Source organism: Bufo gargarizans, chromosome 5, assembly GCF_014858855.1.
Source record: "Bufo gargarizans isolate SCDJY-AF-19 chromosome 5, ASM1485885v1, whole genome shotgun sequence".
In the NCBI taxonomy this organism is placed as follows: Eukaryota; Metazoa; Chordata; class Amphibia; order Anura; family Bufonidae; genus Bufo; species Bufo gargarizans.
Window position 1 is genome coordinate 464,815,944 of NC_058084.1, and position 24,691 is coordinate 464,840,634.

The following is a 24,691-nucleotide window of genomic DNA, read 5'->3' on the forward strand; positions in this document are numbered from 1 at the left end:
GACTTGGGATCTCCTTGTTTTGCGATGGTCACTCCCACCTTACGGACATTGCCATCTTCACTGGCGAAGATTTTTGAGAGGAGACCCATGGGCCAGGAATTTCTTTCCACCTTCTGGTCTTTCATGAGAACAAGATTTCCTACTTGTAAGTTTGGCTTGACCTGCTGCCACTTCCTTCGTCCTTGAAGAAGGGTTAAGTACTCTTTTTTCCACCTGCTCCAGAAACAGTTGGTCAGATGTTGAACGTGTTTCCACAGTTTCTGATATAGGTTACCAGAAGAAGACTCTTCAGGTGGATTAGGAACAGATCCAAACTTCTGAGTGAGGAGAGTTGCTGAAGTGAAAATGGCAGGGGATTCTGGATCCATAGATACAGGTACAAGAGGTCTTGCATTGATGATGATAGATACCTCAGCTAAGAAGGTGGTCAAAATCTTATGGGTGAGCCTTGAGAAGTTTGAGTCCATTAGCATACAGTCTAATATTTTGCAGGTTATGCCTATCATTCTTTCCCATGAACCACCCATATGAGAGGCATGAGGTGGGTTAAAGATTCATGTACAACCATTGTTGGCCAAGTAGTCTTGAACTGGCTTAGAGTTGATTTGCAATTCTCGGCAGGGGCCTATGAAGTTCTTTCCATAGTCAGATCTCGTTTGTGCGATTTTTTTTATTTATTTTTTCCTGTATAAGGCAACGTTCCTATGACTATGGCTAGGCTAATATGTGTATTTTACGAATATTCTTAATATTGCTCTAACTTCGTCTTTTATAATATTCGTAATATTCTAAAAGACGAAGTTAGAGCAATATTACGAATATTCGTAAAATACACTGTAATTTAGCTAATATAGTGCTATAATATTTTTTTTTGTCAATTTTTTTTTGTCTCTTCTGAACTTCAGTTTTGGAAAATATATACACTATTAGAAAAATTACTATAGCACTATATTAGCTAAATTGCAGTCTATATGTGTATTTTGCGAATTTTCGTAATATTGCTCTAACTTCGTCTTTTAGAATTTTACGAATATTCTAAAAGACGAAGTTAGAGCAATATTACGAATTTATTACTGCTATATTCCATATTAGGCTAGAATTAACGAATATGGAATATAGCAGTACTAACTACTAAGTTGAAATCGCCATTCGATTACTTTGAGTTATATTAATCGCATTGCGATTTCAACTTGCTGCTGCTGGGTCTCAACTAAACCAGGTCCAAGTTGAAATTTCAATGCGATTAATTCAAGTTATAATAATCGAATTGCGATTTCAACTTAGCACTGCTATATTCCATATTCGTTAATTCTAGCCTAATAAGGAATATAGCAGTGCTAAGTTGAAATCGCAATTTGATTATTATAACTTGAATTAATCGAATTGCGATTTCAACGTAATTCTCAAATCCGACAGTACATTCTAGTACTGTATATGGAGACGTTCCCATGGTGATGGGGACGCTCCATGAGCACGGAAGTGGGCAGAAGCGGCAACGGGCACTGACTGGAGCAGCCAGGAAGCCAGGAATCCTAAGGACAGGTAAGAACAACTTTAGGGAAGTGGGAAAGAAAAAAATATAACAATTTAAAAAAAAAAAAATGAATATTCGATTTTGCGAATATATAGAACTATATTCTAAATATTCGCGAAATCTCGAAGTTACGATATTCGAGAAAAAAATTTGCAATTCGAATATTCGCGCTCAACACTAGTAAGTGTTACCCAGTGTTTTACCATTTAGTATGTACGAGTGACTTGCATTATTCCTTCCCATGTGCATAACCTTACATTTGTCAGCGCTAAACCATCTGCCACTTATCTGCCCAAGCCAATACTGTCCTCTTCCATGTCAACTACTTCACACAGTTTAGTGTCATCTGCAAAAATTTATGTTTTACTGTGACAGCCTTCTACAAGATCATTAATAATTATATTGAAGAGGATAGGGCCCAGTACTGATCACTGAGTGACCCCAATAGTGACAGTGACCCAATCTGAGTATGTACCGTTAATAACCACCCTCTGGTTTCTATCACTGAGCCAGTTACTTACCCACATACAGACGTTTTCTCCCAGTCCGAGCATTCTCATTTTATATACTAACCTTTTATGTGGTACAGTGTCAAATGCTTTGGAGAAGTCCAGATACACGACATCCATTGATTCGCCGCTGTCAAGTCTAGAACTTACCTCCTTATAGAAACTGATTAAATTAGTTTGACATGACCGATCCCTTATAAAGCCATGCTGATATGGCGTTATTTACTTATTTTCATTGAGGTACATCAAGATAGCATCTCTTAGAAAACCTTCAAACTGTTTACCCATGACAGATGTTATACTTACCGGCCTATAGTTTCCAGGCTCTGTTTTTGGACCCTTTTTGAATATTGGCAGCACATTTGCTATGCGCCAATCCTGTGGAACACTCCCTGTCAGTATACAGTCCTTAAATATCAGAAATAAGGGTCTGGCTATGACAATACTTAATTCTCTTAGGATAATTTTAATCTTTTTAAGACGCCGCTGTACTTCTTCCTGGGTCAGACAGGGCACTTTTAATGGGGAATTAACTTTTACATTCTGCATTTCATCTGACAGTTTATTTTCTTCAGTGAATACATTGGAGAGAAAAAATATTTAATAGCTTTGCTTTCTCCTCATCGCTCTCTGCAATTCCCCCCTCATTACTCTGTAGAGGGCAGACACCTTCAGATTTACACTTTTTACCATTTACGGTATATAATTGAAAAACATTTTAGGGTTAGTTTTGCTCTCTTTGGCAATTAATCTCCCGGTCTCTAGTTTGGCTGCTTTTATTTGTTTTTCACATATTCTATATTTTTCATTATAGTTTTTCAGTGCTTCATCGCTTCCCTCCTGTTTTAGTGATTTATATGCTTTCTTTTTGTCATTTATTGCTTTCTTTACAGTTCTATTTATCCACATTGTTTTTTTCTTGTTCCTTAACCTTTTATTCCCATACGATATATGTACCTCTCACAATGAGATTTCAGGATGCTTTCAAAATATCCCATTTTGTGGCTGTATTTTTTATTTTTGAGGACTTTGTCCCAGTTAGTTAGGCCTATGGCCTCTCTTAGTTGGCTAAATTCAGCTTTTTTGAAGTTTGGTATTTTTGTTCCTCCCTGTAGAAATGCTCTTTTAAATGATAATTGGAAGGTTATTACTTTATGGTCACTTTATGGTCACTATTTCCCAGGTGTCCCCCAACCTGCACGTCTGTTGTTCTGTCAGGTCTATTGGTTAATACTAGGTCCAGTATGGCCGTCCCTTTAGTCGGGTCCTGAACCAAAGGTAATTGTCTTTGGTTATTGCCAAGAACCTGTTTTCTTTCTGAGATATACAAGTTTCAGTTTCCCAGTCTATATATGGGTAGTTGAATTCCCCCATAATAACCACCTCATTATGATTTGCCGCCTCGTCTATCTCGTTTAGTAGCAGTTTTTCTGTGGATTCTTGTATATTAGGTGATTTATAGTAAACTCCAATTAGTAATTTATTATTGTTTTTGCCTCCATGAATTTCTACCCACAGTGACTCCACATGTTCATGTCCCTCACTTATATCTTCCCGGAGTGTGGGCTTTAGACAGGACTTTACATAAAGGCAGACCCCTCCCCCTCTCCGGTTTTGGCAATCCTTTCTAAACAGACTGTAACCCTGTTTAAGTGGTACTGTCTCTTTAAGAAAGGATTTCAGCTTACTCACTGTGCTTATGAAGCCACATGCATGTAAGATGGCGGACAGCTCTAAGCTTGCTTGCAGACTGCCTTTAGACATGCAAAGACTGTAGATTTAAGATTTGTTTTGAATATTCTGCCACAGATGTACATTAGAGAAGTCTCTGACTGGTTGTGAGTGGTAATCTCTGTACAAGCAATGGTAGATAGCTGAACTCACTAATATCCCTAGGTCGTGGTACCAGTTGGATGTGAAGCTCCAGTGAGGAGGATACAATGGGAATGCTTTGGTAATTTATTCAGTTTACCTTGAGCAAAGACATATAGAGGACATTACACTATATTAGAGGATATTAGAGGTCAAAACGAAATGCTCTCCCCAGCTCTGAGTCTGCTGCAAAAAGAAAGACACAGGCCCAGAACAAACAGGAAATGATGTCACCGAAAGGGGAGGAGTAGAGAGAGAGCAAAAGCAATGAGATTTACATAATACATTCAGAAACCTATAACAAGAATGACCACAGGGTGGCAGCATACATAAACACGGTATTGATATGATAAAACAAATACAGCAATTTATATTAAATGGAAGAAATAAATGTTGGGACAGCACAGCCCTTTTACTCCTTGCTCTTGAACTGACTGTTCACTTGCTGCCTAAAATATCCCAACCCTTGACAAAAACCACTGCCATGTGATCGTCAACATTACTCCTCTCACCAGAGGTTTTAATGTTATTTTTTTGGCTAGTGTATTTCCAATAAAGACCATTAGGTTTGAGAGTCTACTTTGAACTTTTATATGCGGTGCAGTTGGAGAGCTCCTCCCCAAACTAACTACATGTAATCCCTAAATTTCCGAGGTTCCACATGGACGTCTGAAGAAAGTTGAAAAGTATACTTTACCGGTGGTGTCAAAATCTGGAAAATAGTCGGGACAATTCTGAGTCACATTAAGTCCAGCGGTTGTATCATCCCAGCACAACCATCCATCCCAGGTGCGGTTACAATATAGACCTGTTGATGAACAATGGATATAAATTAATATGACCGTAATTAATATTCTTGCCTCCTTGGTTGTCTTGTTCTTTGACCACCCATGTAGTTAATAATTATCGTATGTAACTTTAAAACCTGGCCCCTTGTTGTCATCCAGTCCACACACATTTATATGAAGGAACTTCTGCTCCTTTTAGAGCAACGGAAGCTCCTTCATCTAAAGTATCTTATCTTTAGCATTTTGGTTAAAATCCCACAATAAAGAATGCTGGAAGACCTGTCATGTTAGACAAAGTAATTTGACTATGTGAAGCTCGGAGAGAACTGATTTGTTTACTTCGCCGCATGTACAAGTAAAAGTGACACATAAATAATATGTTAATATCCGTCGTCTCAGCACTTCATGTGTCATTGCTGTAAAAAACAACTTGAAATTCAATTAATACACTGGGAGAAGAATTCATCGTACTGACAGGGCAGATACGGTAATGGCTGCCCATAGACCGGTATTCTATGTATCTTTTAGGTACTTGTATTTGTTCAGAAAGTTGTTAGTGTCAGCATATCCCACTGGTCGAAAAAAAGGCAATTATACAAAGGCGCTGACTTTTTGTATTTTTACACCATTCACTCCAGTTTTGTAATGTGGGTATTTATGTTAATGAGGTTCACTCCAGACTTAAAAAAATAATTGCAATCTCACTCTAGGAGGAGGGAGAAATAGGAAAACTGGACTAGCTTCTCTAGACAGAAGTGTTAGGTCTAAGGACAAATTTATCAAGTAACATGAGACATTTGATAAATGTGCCATAAAGTACGACAACGCAGACTCAAGCAAAACAGACTAAAATTTTTCCCTCATGATAGATCTCCCCGAAAGAGTAATTGTATTGTCACGGGCAATGTTAACAATCTGCAAAAGTCACGTATTATGAGGATATCATTGTAACCTATCTTATACATAGTAGGTAGAAATATACTACTTTTATTATTGTACATTGGATGCAGTATTATAGTAGATACATTCAAGTACATAGGAGGAGTATTATAGTAGTTACATTCTTGTACACAGGATCAGTATTATAGTAGTTATATTCTTGTACATAGGAGCAGTATTATAGTAGATATATTCAAGTACATAGGAGGAGTATTATAGTAGTTATATTCTTGTATATAGAAGCAGTATTATAGTAGTTATATTCTTGTACATAGGAGGCAGTATTATAGTAGTTATATTCTTGTACATAGGAGCAGTATTATAGTAGATATATTCTTGTACATAGGAGCAGTATTATAGTAGTTATATTCTTGTACATAGGAGGAGTATTATAGTAGTTATATTCTTGTATATAGAAGCAGTATTATAGTAGATATATTCTTGTACATAGGAGCAGTATTATAGTAGTTATATTCTTGTACATAGGGGCAGTATTATAGTAGTTATATTCTTGTACATAGGGGGCAGTATTATAGTAGTTATATTCTTGTACATAGCAGCAGTATTATAGTAGTTATATTCTTGTACATAGGAGCAGTATTATAGTAGATACATTCAAGTACATAGGAGGAGTATTATAGTAGTTACATTCTTGTACACAGGATCAGTATTATAGTAGTTATATTCTTGTACATAGGAGCAGTATTATAGTAGATATATTCAAGTACATAGGAGGAGTATTATAGTAGTTATATTCTTGTATATAGAAGCAGTATTATAGTAGATATATTCTTGTACATAGGAGCAGTATTATAGTAGTTATATTCTTGTACATAGGAGGAGTATTATAGTAGTTATATTCTTGTATATAGAAGCAGTATTATAGTAGATATATTCTTGTACATAGGAGCAGTATTATAGTAGTTATATTCTTGTACATAGGAGGAGTATTATAGTAGTTAGATTCTTGTACATAGGAGCAGTATTATAGTAGATATATTCAAGTACATAGGAGGAGTATTATAGTAGTTATATTCTTGTATATAGAAGCAGTATTATATTAGTTATATTCTTGTACATAGGAAACAGTATTTTAGAAGTTGTATTCTTGTACATAGGAGCAGTATTATAGTAGTTATTTTCTTGTACATAGGGGGCAGTATTATAGTAGTTATATTCTTGTACATAGCAGCAGTATTATAGTAGTTATATTCTTGTGCAAAGGAGGCAGTATTATAGTAGTTATATTCTTGTACATAGGAGCAGTATTATAGTAGTTATATTCTTGTACATAGGAGGCAGTATTATAGTAGTTATATTCTTGTACATAAGAGGCAGTATTATAGTAGTTATATTCCTGTACATAGAAGGCAGTATTATAGTAGTTATATTCTTGTACATAAGAGGCAGTATTATAGTAGTTATATTCTTGTACATAGGGGGCAGTATTATAGTAGTTATATTCTTGTACATAGCAGCAGTATTATAGTAGTTATATTCTTGTACATAGGAGGCAGTATTATAGTAGTTATATTCTTGTACATAAGAGGCAGTATTATAGTAGTTATATTCTTGTACATAGGGGGCAGTATTATAGTAGTTATATTCTTGTACATAGCAGCAGTATTATAGTAGTTATATTCTTGTACATAGGAGGCAGTATTATAGTAGTTATATTCTTGTACATAGGGGGCAGTATTATAGTAGTTATATTCTTGTACATAAGAGGCAGTATTATAGTAGTTATAATCTTGTACATAGGAGCAGTATTATAGTAGTCATAATCTTGTACATAGGAGCAGTACTATAGTAGTTATATTCTTGTACATAGGAGGCAGTATTATAGTAGTTATATTCTTGTACATAGGAGCAGTATTATAGTAGTTATATTCTTGTACATAGGAGCAGTATTATAGTAGTTATATTCTTGTACATAAGAGGCAGTATTATAGTAGTTATATTCTTGTACATAGGGGGCAGTATTATAGTAGTTATATTCTTGTACATAGCAGCAGTATTATAGTAGTTATATTCTTGTACATAGGAGGCAGTATTATAGTAGTTATATTCTTGTACATAGGAGCAGTATTAAAGTAGTTATATTCTTGTACATAGGAGCAGTATTATAGTAGTTATATTCTTGTACATAAGAGGCAGTATTATAGTAGTTATATTCTTGTACATAGGGGGCAGTATTATAGTAGTTATATTCTTGTACATAGCAGCAGTATTATAGTAGTTATATTCTTGTACAGAGGAGGTAGTATTATAGTAGTTATATTCTTGTACATAGGAGCAGTATTAAAGGGAACCTGTCACCGGGATTTTGTGTATAGAGCTAGCACATCCGCAATATCCAGTCCCCATAGCTCTGTGTGTTTTTATTGTGTAAAAAAACCGATTTGATACATATGTAAATTGACCTGAGATGAGTCCTGTCCCTGACTCATCTCACGTACAGGACTCATCTCAGGTTAATTTGCATATGTATCAAATCAGTTTTTTTACACCATAAAAGCACACAGAGCTATGGGGACTGGGTATTGTGGATGTGCTAGCGGCCATCTAGCAACCCATGTCCTCAGCTCTATACCCCAAATCCAGGCAGGAGAAGTATTATAGTAGTTATATTCTTCTACATAGGAGACAGTATTATAGTAGTTATATTCTTGTACATAGGAGGCAGTATTATAGTGGTTATATTCTTGTACACAGGAGGTAGTATTATAGTAGTTATATTCTTATACATAGGAGGTAGTATTATAGTAGTTATATTCTTGTACATTGGAGAGGTATTATAGTAGTTATATTCTTGTATAACGGTGGCAGTATTATAGTAGTTATATTCTTGTACATAGGAGCAGTATTATAGTAGTTATATTCTTGTACATTGGAGAGGTATTATAGTAGTTATATTCTTGTATAACAGTGGCAGTATTATAGTAGTTATATTCTTGTACATATGAGCACTGCAGTATTAGTAGTCATATATTTGTACATAGGAGTATTACAGTAATTATATTTTTGTACATAGGGGGCAGTATTTTACTAATTATATTCTTGTACATGGGAATCAGTATTATAACAGTTGTATTCTTGTACTCTTCATACAGTAGTCAGCAGTATTTTAGTAGTCGTGCATGCTACGTACACTTTTAACATCTTGATTCAGAGTTATGAGAATGCTAATACATGTTCTATTTATGGTAAAAAGAAGCACGAGTAATAATAATATAATAGCAATAATTGAGTTGCCAGGGATACCAGGATGATGTGTGGCTGGACATAAGGTCATTTTAATTTTAAGCAAGAAATCAGCTGTAAAGTATTTTTTTAATGTCCCTTTCTTTGCCTCTCTCGCACTACACGGCCTTTCTTTTATGACTAATTAATGGATACGTTTTACTTTGTTCTACAGAAACCGCTATTGAATTTCTATCACTCAGATGAAATGTTACACGTAACAAGCCACAACCTTTTTTCCTTCTGGTTTACAAATGCCTAAAAAGAATATGATAAAATTTGTATCTAGAGTTGTGTGAAAGAATTTGGCTGAGGTGGAATTAAATCCAATCCACTGTCATATTGTCATGGCATCTATTTCCAACTTTTTTCAGAATACACTGTATTTCTATGTAAAAAATTGCAGCCAATAATAACTTACAGCAGGTATTGTATTGGTGAAGGCTATGGAAACCTGGAGCATTTTGTTATGATTGTATTTTACTCATTTTGGGCTAAACATTTTTTTCAGTTAGTCTTTATTAAAAATGTTCACCATTTTTGAAATACAAGGGTTAAAAAATATGTCTGTTTGCAAGCTGTGACTTTCAGTTTACTCTGAATCAAATCAGCTGACAGCTCACATAGAGCTTTTTATCTCTGAACTCCTGCAATATTCTAATCAGTTTGATAAGGATTGAGCTATCATGCGTGTTTATGAGATCAGGAGATCAGAGCTAAGAGCTCCACATGAGCAGTCAGCAGACTGAATTCAGAGAATACTGATAATTACAGCTTGCAAGCAGACTGATTTTTCAACCCTTGTAACTCAGAAATGGCTGAACATTTTTAAAGAGGACCTTTCACCACTCCTGACATTCATTTTTCATAGCTTCATGCATTCCCCATGTAATAACAATTCTGGAGCATCTGTTCTTGTGTCTGTATGTTGTGCCGTTCCTTTATTATTTCTACTAGAAGGTATGAATGAATTGCTATTAGCCTTCAGTAAGGGTACAGAGGGGAGGTAACCAGTTGGGGGTGTGTACCTGCACAGTCTGAAAATGGCAGCACTGATTGGATAGAGTGAGTCTGTGCAGGTACACGCCCCCAACTGGTTACCTCCCCTCTGTACCCTTACTGAAGGCTAATAGCAATTCATTCATAACTTCTAGTAGAAATAATAAAGGAACGGCACAACATACAGGCATAAGAACAGATGCTCCCGAATTATTACATGGAGAATGCATGTAGCTATCAAAACAGGAATGTGAGGAGTGGTGAAAGGTCCTCTTTAATAAAGACCCAAAATGAGTACAATGCAATTATTAAAAATGCCCCATAGGTGTACATAGCCCTTAATAGTGTGTAATGTGTGGGTGGTGCACACTACAGTCTCTTTGGATGGAGCAGAACATGGCAGCTGTAGGCACACCTGAACTTTACTGTAAATATTCTATATATCTTCATGGTATTTCTTTTTATTATGTATCGAAACATATTCACACAGGTGAGCAGTAATGTTCAGTTGCTCCAATACAGGCACAGTCTTTCATAGGAGGGTAAAAAAAATGCATACACTTGACAGTTGCGGTCTTTTATAGGCATATCACTTTTGACAGTTACTTAAAAGCACAGTTCTGGCAACTTTTTACAGTCCATATACACAGTCTATAGTCTCAAGGTGGACCTCCTGGATTCAGGGGAAATTTTTTAAGCCTCAAAGCCTCAAGTGCTTTAGCTCTATGTCTTCTGCTCTTGCAGATGTCACATTACTCCTTCCACTTCTCCACTGTTCCCAGTGGCTGACGCATTGACTAGGCCATTGGCTTCTCGTTGCCAGTAAGCCTACTCTTTCTTCTTCTGCAGGATCTACTCTCACCTGAATGAAGAATGATTTATTTCTCATATTTATGCGATCCCTGCTGCGTATGGAATTCGAGTCTATGTACTGTATGTGTCTGCGAAAATAAGTTTTATGGTTCTAATAGCTGTGGGCCCCTTCGGGTACTAGGACTCTGGTGTAACAGCTACCTCTATAGCTAAACTATAGGACAGCATTAGTTATGTTAAAAACATTTTCACATAAGTTAAACTTTTGAAGAACCTTATTAAAGGGGCTGTCCAGTCTTATGTAAACATGTATGGGCATTTCAATATTTCTGCTTGCTCCCGGGACTGCAAGGTCTGTTGGTCTGTACGGTTGTACAGCAAGGCATTTTAGTGGTTCCTTCCCTTTTTATTCCTTGTAATGTAGTTGGTTAGTGGTGCCCGATTCCTGGCCAAGTTCCTGAAGTATGAAGTACCACACTCTAAAGACCTTTAGGTGGGGCTAGGAGGAGCCAGGAGACTAGAAATCATCTAGCTATGTAACGAAGGGCTCAAATCCATTGAAGACATCATCAAGGTAAGTTGTGTCTTTCTACCATCGCCTCTCTGTGTATCATATGAACTTTGGCCAGGTGTCACATTGGGCACTGGTCGATGGGGAACTAGCTCATTTGTTCACAGCATTGATGAAGGCTACTTTCTTTACTCTAATAAACTTTCCCGCACCTAAATTGGGTTAAGCCTATTTTTTCCTGAATCTCAGATAATACAATAATCCTTCCCCTAGCATTAGGGTTGCTTGGAGTTTTTTTTACTGGATCTAAAAAGGTGTGCAGTGTCCCACTCGTGATCGTGGGCACCACAAACTAGTTTGATTGTGTTTTATTGTCATATATTATGCCTGTATGCTGTACTTCATCTCATGTCATATTCTCCCATGTCACTATGTGATTCTATATGTAAGATCCTTTATACAGGCCTAGTTAGTGTGCACTACACTAGTTTCTCCACTAGATGGGGCGGTGTTACAGTGTATATATAGCTTAGCTCAGGCCCAGTTAGGGCTCTTCTTCTTTTTCCTGAAGTCTAGTCAGAGAGCAGCCAAGATGTAGCTGCCTACTGGAGGGAGGCCTCCTGCCTCTCTGCTCTCTCCCTGTTGGCTCCACAGTCCAGGGTAAAGCCTACAAGATTCAGCCTGAAGGGGAGAAGTCCACTTCTATAGCTCGCTCCTCCGGGGTGACCAGAAACAAGCTGCAAACAGCAAGTATTCAAGGGGACTAGTATATTTTATTTAAGTCATAGGATAGCAAACGGCCGTACTCAAAGGCTTCCCAGGCACCTTTGCAAGCAGGTGTAGGACACAGCTTCCGGCATCCACACCTCCAGTTTAAATCCTGAGGACAGTTAGGCCATCTGTCAGAAAAGCCCTGGAAATAGAGGTTCAAGGATTCTGAAAACCACCTTTACTTCAGGTTAGAATAAGGCGAGAGTTAATACCAGCCTAAGACTTTTTATGCTTCAAAAGCCTAGTCTTAGGCAGCAGCTTTCATATATATAAAAGACAAAGAGCCTGTTTTATCTGAGGACTTACAATATCCTTCCCTCGTATGCATGAGAGACTGTATTGCATATCTGGATGTACTAGAGACTGTATTGCATATCTGGATGTACTAGAGACTGTATTGCATATCTGGATGTACTAGAGACTGTATTGCATATCTGGATGTACTAGAGACTGTATTGCATATCTGGATTTACTAGAGACTGTTTTATACTTGGATGTAACCGTTATCAGGAGCAACGTTCAGTAAAAGTTATAAGCTGGATTGCACCATCCTTGTCTCAGTCTCCAATTCCTCAGTTAACACTACAGTAAATGGTTGTACCACCACAAAAGGTACTGGCGTCACGACTACAAGGGACCTCGCCATAGGCACATTAATACAGACCATCAAGGGCACCTCGAACCACCATCTGGTGTGCCCCAGAGAATTCCTGTGCCGTTCTCCTCATCACTTATGCGAGCCTGCCCAGGGACGACGTAACCGTGAGTAACCAGAACTGTACTTACCTCGGCCCACCTAATGCTCACACCGTGATCTCACATATAACTCCCCATCGGTCTGGCTCACTGCAGGTGTATCTTATAAAACTGTCAAAAAAAACACACTACTCCCTTCTCCAAACCCTTCTAAACCAGCACAGAAGCTCCGGCGGTTGATCTGTCTTTGGTTACAAGCAGCCAGCATGTAAACTATTAAGCCACCAATCAGCGGCCTCACAGGCTATGCTCCTGGCATAATGGGCTATGCTGGCCATGTGTAGACAAAGACCATAGGAACTTCTTGAACTTCTATACTAGGGGTTGGAGAGGTGAGTAGTATTTGTTGGTTATTTTAAACCTTTCCTGCTGTTTTTATGTTTTTTTCCCAACTTCCCAAAAAAATCATATATTTATTTATTTCAGGCACTTATATAACGCTGACATATTTTACAGCGCTTTACAGGCATTAGCTCCACGCTGTCCCCAATGGGGCTCACAATCTAAAGTCCCTATCAGTATGTCTTTGGAGTGTGGGAGGAAACCGGAGAACCCGGGGGAAACCCACGCAAACACAGGGAGAACATACAGACAGGGCTGCACCACCAATGAGGCTAGGTGAGGCGACTGCCGCAGAAGGGCGATTATCTATTTCTGCAGTATAGTATTAGGAAGCGCAGTATGTGGCGCTGTAGTCTCCTTTATGTTTTGTAGCTCTGTATGTAATGTTTTCCAAGTATACCTTTGACAGTAGAGCTGGAGGGAAGGGTTATGTTAAGAAATTGGCATGGGGGGGGGGGGACACCATTTGGGTTTTCGCCTCAGGCAGCAGAAAGGCTAGGTGCACCCCTGCATACAGACTCCATGCAGGTGTTGTCCTCGTCAGATTTGAACCCAGGACCCCAGCATAGGTGCTGGTCTGCTGGTTGTCAGCTTGGCTTGTAGCTTTAAAGGGACTCTGTCACCACTTTCTAACCCCCACTTTTTTAACTATCGTTTTATTCATGGTGCCCTTCTGATTACAGTTGTCATCTTATATGTTAGATCTGCGGTGCCGTTTAGGTAAAAAATCGATTTATATCACCTGTCAATCAGCTAGATAAGGTGCCCAGGGCGTTCCTCTCCTCTTGAATCTGCCGCCGCCGCCGCCGTTGGTGCCCAGCTCCTCCCCCGGTCTCGTCAGCGCTGCTTCAAACAACACAGATCCGCCTCCGGCTCTCCCTCAATGCCCCCTCCTTTTTTTCGGAAATCTCGCGTGTGCGCACAGGCCTGCGCCCGTGCGTACGCATCCTTTTCTCGCGCATGCGCATAACGCGAACTTAGAGCGATGATGCCGAAAGGATGCGTACGCACGGGCGAGATTTCCGAAAAAAAGGAGGGGGCATTGAGGGAGAGCCGGAGGCGGATCTGTGTTGTTTGAAGCAGCGCTGACGAGACCGGGGGAGGAGCTGGGCACCAACGGCGGCGGCGGCAGGCGGCAGATTCAAGAGGAGAGGAACGCCCTGGGCACCTTATCTAGCTGATTGACAGGTGATATAAATCGATTTTTTACCTAAACGGCACCGCAGATCTAACATATAAGATGACAACTGTAATCAGAAGGGCACCATGAATAAAACGATAGTTAAAAAAGTGGGGGTTAGAAAGTGGTGACAGAGTCCCTTTAAGGGATGTAGCAGTTGCACTGTGGCCTCTCTACCTGATGGGGCCACATACTGTAGGAAGACACCTACTGTATATCAGAAATGTCACATGGTAGGTGGTGGCCCTGTCATAGATTTTGCACTGGATCCCTGACTGCTAGTTTGTTACAGTGTATCACTCTGTGTTCTGTGTCCCGTTAAGGCTTTGTCTGAAACACGACAGGAGCTTACAATTTTCACAGCTATTTATTTTCCACACGCAAGACTAAACAGTAAATGGAAAATGTCAGCTGTGTTGCTGGCTGCAGTACCTAGGGCTGTGTGTATACAGAGTAACGGAGCCGCCGCTGTGCGAGCCGGACCGGGGCAGGATGGGTTTCCAGTCTTTGAATGTAACACCAAAGGAATATTATTATATAAATCATGAACTTTACCTGATTTAGAATATGGAGGATCCCTTTTCATTTTCTCATAACATTTGAACTGTGAACTCATAATTTTTTCTCTTACTCTGGCATCCTCGTGCGCTAGCGGCATTAGTGTTGGGTCGGCATAGTTTACGGTAGATCCATAACATGGAGCCATTCTCTGCATAGAAAGGAAGACGATTAGTGGAATAGGATGAGACAAACAGGTAATGCTAGGAAATTTAGTTGGAAATGGTATACCTTTGAAATATAGATAGATAGATATGAGATAGATAGATAGATATGAGATAGATAGATAGATAATAGATAGATAGATAGATAATAGATAGATAGATAGATACATAATAGATAGATAAGAGATAGATGGATAGATAATAGAAGATAGATAGATAGATAGATAATAGATAGATAGATAGATAAGAGATAGATAGATAGATAGATAGATAGATAGATAGATAATAGATAGATAGATAGATAGATAGATAGAAGAGATAGATAGATAGATAGATAGATAGATAGATAGATAGATAATAGATAGATAGATAGATAAGAGATAGATAGATAGATAGATAATAGAAGATAGATAATAGATAATAGATAGATAAGAGATAGATGGATATGAGATAATAGATAGATAGATAGATAGATAGATAGATAATAGATAGAGAGATAGATACAGTACATAGATAGATATAAGATACATAAATATGAGAGATATGAGCTATCTGTCTGTTTTTCCTGTCTATCTTTCTACTCAAATCTGTCTATCCATCTATTGCATATCTATCTATCGCAAATATTTATCGCGAATATTGGCACTTCGAGAATTCGCGAATATCTATAATATAGTGCTATATTTTGGTAATCGCGAATACCCATGATCCCTCACTGCTTCTTGCTTGTGAGCCAATGAGAAGGCTGCAATATCTTTGACTTTAGGAGTAGTGTTGATTGTGAATTGTCCGATTGCCGATTTTTGCAATCAACAAAATAATGACTGGAGATCACGAATTTGCGAATATATGACCAATATTCACCCAAATATTCGCAAAATATCGTGAATTCGAATATTGCCCCTGCCACTCATCACTGCAAATGATCTCTGCGAGGTATAAGCACTGGTCAGTCCTTGTATAATGCTGATTGAGCTGTAACAGGACTGAGACATTGGCATCTGACTGGGGTGACGAAACTAGTTGTTTTTAAATTAAATCTGGAGTGTTGCAACATCATCTGTGTTTATGTGGATTAGGGCTGGATCTTGGCCCTACTTGCTGGAACCCTTTACTTCTTCTTCTTTTTTTTGCATTAGATGGAAGGACAGACAGACATACAAACAGATAGACAGACGGACATTTATTACATAAATATATAGATATGTATAATGCTTGTTGAGAAACGTCCTGTAACGGACTGAAACATTGCTATCCAACTGGGGTTAACAAACCACAGTTTATTTTACTGAAATCTTCTGGAGGGTTCAATATCTTCTGTGCTGATGTGGATTAGGACTCGCTGGATCTTGGCCCTATTTCCTGGCAACTGTTTTTCTTCTTTTTTTTTGTAGGACTGCTGTGTTTTGTATTGAATAGATAGATGGATAGATAGGAGCTAGATAGATAGATAATAGAGATAGATAGATAGATAGATAGATGCTAGTAGATATATATAGAATAGCTAGATAGATAGATAGTAGATAGATAGATAGATCGATAGATGGATAGATAGTAGATCGATTGCAGCACCTATATCGCATAGCTCCTAGATCGCTCGCTCGCATCCCTCCATCGCATCAGCTGCCCTCATCGCTGACTACGCTCGCTCATATCTCTCGCTCCTCGCTAGCTAGCATCGCTCGTAGCTCGATCTGACGCTCGCTACGCTTTCTCTGCCTGCTCATCGCTACGCTCGATGCTAGACTCATAGTCGCTCTGCGCTCCCTAGATGCTCGCTCGCCGCTCGCTCGCTCTGCGCTCGCTCGCTCGCTCGCTCATCCTCGCTCGCTCCTCGCTCGCTCGCTCGCTCCTCGCTCTCTCTCTCGCTCCTCCTCGCTCTGCGCTCCCTCGCTCGCTCGCTCTGCGCTCGCTCGCTCTGCGCTCGCTAGCTATGCGCTCGCTCGCTCGCTCGCTCTGCGCTCCTCGCTCGCTCGCTGGATCGCTCTGCGCTCGCTCGCTCGCTCGCTCGCTCTGCGCTCGCTCGCTTTCTCTGCGCCTCGCTCGCTCGCTCGCTGCTCGCTCCTCGCTCGCTCGCTCTCGCTCGCTCGCTCGCTCGCTCGCCGCTCGCTCGCTCGCGGCTCGCTCCTCGCTCGCTCGCTCCTCGCTCGTCGCCTCGCTCGCTCGCTCGCTCGCTCGCCGCTCGCTCGCTCGCTGCTCGCTCCTCGCAATAGATCGACTCGATAATACTCGATCTGCGCTAGCCTAGATACGATAGATAGATATTGCCCCATGGCGGAAATGTCTGACCTCAAAGATGCAACAGAAGGCCAAAAAAGCAACAACCCAACAGCTGGTTTGACCGGGAGTGTAAAGATATAAGGAAGGCGCTAAGAATGGCCTCAAATAGGAAACACCAAGATCCGAACAACCCCAGCCTGAGGGAAGCCTACAACAACATACAAAGGCAATACAAAAATACCCTCAGAAAGAAAAAGCAAGGCAACATCTCAACCAAGCTCCTCCAACTCCAAGACGCTCTCCAGGACAACTGCTTCTGGGAACTATGGAAGCAGATGGACAAAACCAGCAAGAACACCAACCTCCACATCCAAAACGGCAACATCTGGCTCCAGTACTTCAAGGACCTGTACAAAGCCATTTCGAGGGAGGATCAAAGCCCAGAACAAAAAGAAATCACGAAAAAGCTGAAGGATATGGAGGAAAAAATCAAAGATTTCCAAAACCCTCTAGACACACCGATCACGCTGCAGGAGATAACAGAGAGGATCTCAATGATAAAGAGTAAAAAAGCCAGCGGCCCAGATGGATTCTTCCAGAAATGATCAAATACAGCCCGCCAGATATCCAGGTCGCATTAGTAAAACTCTACAATGTTGTGCTGAGTGCCGGCTACTTCCCCCAGAGCTGGAACCAGGGCATCATCACCCCCATACAAAAGGGCGGAGACAGGTATGACCCAGCCAACTATAGAGGGATATGTGTCAGCAGCAACCTGGGAAAACTCCTCAGCAGTATCCTGAATAAGAGGATCCTCAGCTTCCTCACCCAGCACAACATCCTCAGCAGAAGCCAAGCGAGCTTCATACCAAACCACTGCACCACGGACCACATCTACACCCTGCAGAGCCTCATCAAGAGCCATGTCCACAATACAAAGCAGGGAAAGATCTATGCCTGCTTTGTGGACTTTAAGAAGGCCTTTGACTCAGTGTGGCATCCGGGCCTATTCCTGAAACTTCTTGAAAGCGGAATAGGAGGAAAAACATATGATGTCATCAGAAGCTCCTACACTGAGAACAGAAGCAGCGTGAAGGTAAATGGGAGGAGAACGGCTTATTTCCAGCAGAACCGAGGAGTCAGACAGGGCTGCAGCCTCAGTCCAACCCTCTTTAACATCTACATCAATGAGCTGGCGGCGGCTCTGGAGTCCTCCACAGCACCTGGTCTCACCCTCCATGACACTGAGGTGAAATTTCTCCTTTATGCAGATGATCTTCTGCTACTATCGCCAACTGAAAAAGGTCTCCAAGATAACCTGAAAATCCTGGAGAAGTTCAGTAACACATGGGCACTGCCCATCAATCCAAAGAAAACCAACATCATGGTGTTCCAGAAAAGAAATCGAAAAGCAGCCGGGCGTCCTCCCTTCCTGCTAAACAACTGTCCAATTTCAGAAACAGACAGCTACACCTACCTGGGCCTAGAAATCAGCCAATCAGGGAATTTTAAGAAAGCCATGGAAATACTGAAAGACAAGGCGAGCAAAACCTTCTATGCCATCAGAAGGCGTCTGTATCACCTTAAAGCACCAGTGACCGTCTGGCTTAAAATCCTTGACACCATCATCGCCCCAATCCTCCTGTATGGCAGCGAAGTCTGGGGCCCAGACACATACCCAGACCGGGCAAAGTGGGACTCTGGGCCAACAGAACTATTCCACCTAGAACTCTGCAAACACTTTCTCCAGGTCCACAGGGGCACCTCAAACAGCGCCTGTCGAGCAGAACTGGGCAGATTCCCACTCTACTTTGCTGTACAGAAGAGGGCGCTATCATTCAGAGCCCATCTACATAGCAGCAGTCCCAGCTCCTACCATCACAAAGCCTTGCTACACCAAGAAGCCCCAGAAAAACAAAGCACCCCGCAACAAGTCACCCAAACCCAGCCTGCCCAAGCCACCAACCAATACAGCCTGACAAAGGGCGGAATCCAGAGGACGATACACAAGTACAAAGAGGAGTATATTAGCGTCTGGAAAAACGACATAAGAACATCCCAGAAGCTGACAGTATACCAGAGCCTGCAGAGGGAGTACAAACTGGCCCCATATCTGGAGAAACTCCCCAATCCAAAAGACAGACAGATCCTGAGCCAGTACAGACTGAGCGCCCACAGCCTGCTCATTGAATCCGGGCGTCATCGACAGAGGTACATGCCCAGGGAGAGCAGACTGTGCCAGCAGTGCGACCAGGAGACCGTGGAGGATGAGGCTCATTTCCTGCTGCGGTGCCCCAAATACTCAGCAGTGAGAGAGACTCACTTCAGGAGACTGTCTGATCTCTGCCCAGACTTCACCTCCATGGAGGAGGAAGAGAGACTCTCCATACTGCTGGGGGAAGAGGAGAACACAGCGGCCATAGCCGCACAATATATTACTGCCTGCCATGGACTGAGAGGAGCCTGATATACTATGGACTCCTATACCCCCACCCTGGACCTGTCCCCACCCCCAACCCTACCCAATTATTTACCACTTGCTTTGGCAATGCTAAAATGTATTTAGTCCTGCCAATAAAGCTGATTTGATTTGATTGATTTGATTTGATAGATAGATAGATAGAAGATAGATAGATAGATAGATAGATAGATAGATAGATAGATAGATATGAGATAGATAGATATGAGATAGATAGATATGAGATAAATAGATAGATAGATGGATAGATATGAGATAGATAGATAGATAGATAGGAGATAGATAGATAGATAGATAGAAGATAGAAGATAGATAGATAGATATGAGATAGCTAGAGAAAGGTTCTAGGGTTGAGCCGAAACGTAGCCTATCCACATGGGTGAATAAAGATTTTCATTTCTATTTCTGAAGTGCTGCCTGTTTGCTGTTTATGTACATTGGGCAATAGTCTAGTCCCTTTGGGTTTGCACCCGCTTTTCTTTTTAGTGGTGCCAGATTTTTTTCTCTATAGATAGATAGATACATATTAGATAGATAGATAACAAAACATACAAAACAAAAATGAAAGCGGCACAGCAAAACAAAGTAAATGGTGTGTCAGCGGCTATGGAGACAATCCTATATCCAAAAATTACATAAAAGTAAAAATTCCACGGCACTCCCGCAGGTTGTAGTTTAAAAAAAGTGTTCTTTTATCCCCAATGCGACGTTTCAGTCCTCTCACTGGGACTTTTATTAAGCAGCGCTGCTCGAGAAAAGTCCCAGGGAGAGGACTGAAACATCGCATTGGGGATAAAAGAACACTTTATTTAAACTACAACCTGTGGGAGTGCCGTGGAATTTTTACTTTTAGATAGATAGATATCTACATTATACCACATATACAGTGCCCAAGTGGGGAGCAGGCAAATGACTGGGGAGGTGGGGGGATAGCAGCTGCAGATCCTTTGTTGATGCCCTTCATCTTCGAAGACATAAACAACCGTTGTGGTAAATAGCAGAAAACCCACTTGATTTGGAGCAGAAAGTCTTTGCAGCTTGTGATTGGAGCAGTTAAGGACTCTGGCACCTAATTAACCATACAACATGCGCAGTGTCACACTGTGCGCCCTAGTAGCATTACGTTTTGTTCACATTTGACTTGGAGGATCTGCTCACAAAACCCTGACTCCACCGGGTCCATTATACGACTAATCTGGTTTGAATGAAAGCCACAACACATTTGTGAACAGAACCTGCGTGCACATTCGGGGCAGTGAAGGTTATTAGCTATATGCCATCTGTTGTAAAGCAGTGAATGGGTTAAAGTTTGTATCATTGGTGATCTATGGCAGTGAAAGGGACTAGTATGAGCATCCCTCATGGTTTAGAGCAGCAAAAGGGTTAATGTCAGGGTTCTTGTTGGTCTAAAGCAGTGGAGGAGTTACTGTCAGGATTACTACTGGTTTAGGGCAGTGAATAAGTTAATGACAGTATCCCTGGTGGTCTAGGGCAGTGAAGGAGTTAAAGGAAAGGTTCACCTTTTCAACCAATTCTATTTTATTATTCCAGTCAATATAACGTGAAACACGAAGTATGAGTAGCACGGCATCGTCATTGCTTATATTGGTTCACAGTAAACAGCACAGTCGTCTTTGTGGAGACTATTTATTTAGTTTGCAGCTTTGTCCCATTGTTGCATTACAGACCAGTGTAGAGAAGAAAAGGTTAATGCATTTGCCCGAGCACTGCTGTCCCTTCAGGGGTGAGAGAGTCAAGCCTCCACCACATCAATATTGATATCATATCCTAACCATAGACTATATCAATTTTTAAAGCCTGGATAACCCCTTTTACATTAGTATCCATGGTGGTCTAGGGCTCTAAAGGGTTCATTTTTGGATCCCGTATGGTATTGACAGTGAAAGGTTTTCAAACCTGGGGTCCAGTGGTTAATTGCCCAGTAAGGCTCCAGTTTTGCCCTGGCTATATTAGGTGCTAATGGTTTATCTTCCTGTTCTGTCTGTGCAGCTAGAGGGGACTGTGCAGCTGCAAATGAACAGCAGCACAGTCTCCCATAGGATTGCCTGATCATTGAACAAAAGAAATTCAGTAGCTCAGCATCTTGTAGAATGGTAGATACATTTTCCTTCTATTGGAACTAAGATGTATCTTGCTCCTCAAGTCCTGTCGTAAAATACCCTTGCCCATTCTGAAGTATGACTGCCCCTTTAAAGAGGCTCTTTTGCCAGGATCAACCCTATTAAACCAGGCATATAGCCTGATAGGGGTGATGTTTCTGAGTAAAACGATACCTGTATATTTATTCTTTTGTAGGTGCTGACGTTGTGGAGAAATGTACACTTTTATTTTTATGCAAATGAGCCATTGGAGCACCAAGAGGTGGACTTATGCGTTTTGAGCACCGCTCCAGCGACGCCCCCCCTCCCCTTGGATTGACAGCACCAGGGAAGATGATTAGTGCACACGAGCCGTTGGCATCACCACACCTGGAAGTGGAGGCGACAGCAGATAAAGCCGATGGCACCTCCACTTCTGGATAGAATGACATCAACGGCGTGTGCGCACTAATCATCTTCCCTGCTCAGCAAGCAGCAGAAGACGTGGTGCACATGCGCTGTGTTAGCTAACGAGTGCGCAGGCAAGAACACAGTGATAGACTTCCGTCTAGCGCTGTCAATCTAAGGGGGGGGGGGGGGTGTTTGAAGCAATGGAGGCGTCTGTATTGAGCACCAGGGGCGTCGCTGGAGCGGTGCTCAAACTATATAAGCCAACCTCCTGGTGCTCCAATGGCTAATTTGCATAAAAATAAAAGTGTACATTTCTCCACAACGCCGGCACCTACAAACAAAATATTGGTATTGTTTTATTCAGCTGGATCAGGCTATATGCTTGGTTTAGTAGGGTTGATCCTGGTGACAGAGGCTCTTTGAGTTTTCTAGTAGTGTAATTCCCTATGATATAGTTAATATCTCAATATGACGATATTCTAGTCAATATAAGATAAAACCCTATAGTCCCTGTCTCCAAATCTCTGTGTTAGGGAAAGTCGCACCAGTTTATAAATTGGACATGATAGATAGGACCTGTTGCACATTTTGTCTTAAGGCCTCTGTTTTTTGGGTAGTCAGCCCTCCTTTGAGAGTTGTCAGCTTTACAAGATATAGCAGTGTATAACGTCCGACTCCATGAGCACTTGATAAAATCCCTTACGTATCAACCAAGGAGAACCTGACGAGGGGATTTATGAATTTTAAGCGGAGTTACCCTTTCAAATAAAGAGCTCGTCTAATTTTTGAAGCTCTATTGATTCTATCGCATGTTCTCCTAATTCAACCCCATAAATTTCCCAAACTCATTCATTTTCCAACATTCATGCGACGCTCGGCTCAGCCTTTAGGAGAAACAGCATGGAGGTCTCAAGGAAAATCCCGTCAGTCAATGGCAGTCGCTTCAAGGGGATTTTTTTTCATGGTTTCTTGCAATCTGCTCTCTTTGGACACAGACTGTTACATATCCAAAGCACAGACGTAGCAAACATTAACTTGACGTGTGTCACATTAGATGCACAGTAGCAGCAAGCTTTAATCTGACCTTTTCAATGGCTTTTGTTGCTTTAAAGGGGTCTTCCGGATTGTGATGTTAATGGCCTATCATAAGGATAGGTCATCAATATCTGATAAGTGGGGGTGTGATTCCCGATACCCCGCCGATCAGCTGTTTGAAGAAGCCGTGGTGCTCTGGTGAACACGTGGCCTCTATCCCAAGGCTAGTGATGTCACGTTCATCGGTCACATGGTCTATTCACAGCTCAGCCCCATTCAAGTGAATGGGGCTTAGCTGCAATACCAAGTACAGCCACAATCCAATGGAGGGCGCTGGGCTAGTTAAACTGCGAAGGAGGCTGTGGCTCTTACAGGAGCACTGTGGTACCCTCAAACAGCTGATCAGCAGTGGGACCCCCGCCTCCCTGACATTAATGACCTATCCTGAGGATAGGTCATCAATATCTAACTCCTAGAAACCCCCCAAGCATCAATTGTAAGTTTGCTGCAACTGTGTATCTAATGTGTTAAAGGACAAGTTAAAGGGGTTATCCCAAGATTAATGTAAAAATGTAAAATCAGATATCAATGTAAAAATTTAAAATCATATATCATATAGTACATGACAATCTATTTCTAACAAAGCTAGAACCAGCCCTGTACCTCACATGGATCCAGAGATCTCCATGTTCATTGCTATTCTAAATTTATATCAAGTTGTTAGCTCAATGGGAGTGTCTTTTCTAAGGGCGGCTAAGGGGGCGTGTCCATGCTCACCCTATCACAGCTCAGGAGGCAGTTGAAGGATAGAACTGAGCATGTGCGGCCTTCTCAGTGAGCAGGACAAAGAAATAAGAAACAAACAGCAGGTGGCGCTATACAGATACATTTTATTGAATAACTCAGTGGCTAGGCAAAATTTTTAATTACATGCAATTACAAAAGTATTCAGTTCCCGATCCCGGTGCTGGTGTTAAAACTGTAGAATATTTTTCATGGGACAACCCCTTTAATGTTTGCTACATCAGTATGCTGTACTGTAGAAATGTGACATGGGGAGGACTTGTTGGCTTGCAGGCGGACACTCATTTAAGCCCTTCACACAAATATACTTGAATTATATAAAAATCATACTGCAGACTGCAAACTATTCTAAAAGTAAATACCTGGCAAAGTTCATCTCTGGCACAGTCTCTAAATGCCCCCAGCACTTTATGCTCTTAGACACCTTCATGCAACTTTGCCTTAAAATGTTTGGATACAGCCTGTTACAAATCTGAACTCCAGTTGCAAGAAACATTTTTGCTTCTTCACTCCCCTTTGTTGTGTTCGTTGTCAATTTACAGTTTGCTACAACTGTGCATGTAACCTAAGTCAAGTTAATGTTTACTGTATCTGTATGTCATAGATGATATGGGGCATGTGGAGGAGTTGTCGGTTTGCAGGGTGACATAACCTGAATTAATAA

The 24,691-nt window shown here is 40.9% G+C and overlaps 1 protein-coding gene across 1 annotated transcript in view; it reads right to left on the bottom strand.

The window, feature by feature from the left end:
* CALCR (calcitonin receptor) overlaps window positions 1-24,691 on the bottom strand; it is a 317,310-nt gene that overhangs the window by 105,232 nt on the left and 187,387 nt on the right. Inside the window, exons 3-4 of the mRNA XM_044295639.1 lie at window positions 14,813-14,966; window positions 4,613-4,723 (exon numbers count right to left, since the gene is read on the bottom strand). Coding sequence (XP_044151574.1) covers window positions 4,613-4,723; window positions 14,813-14,966 — 265 coding nt within the window. The remainder of the gene's footprint in view (window positions 1-4,612; window positions 4,724-14,812; window positions 14,967-24,691) is intronic.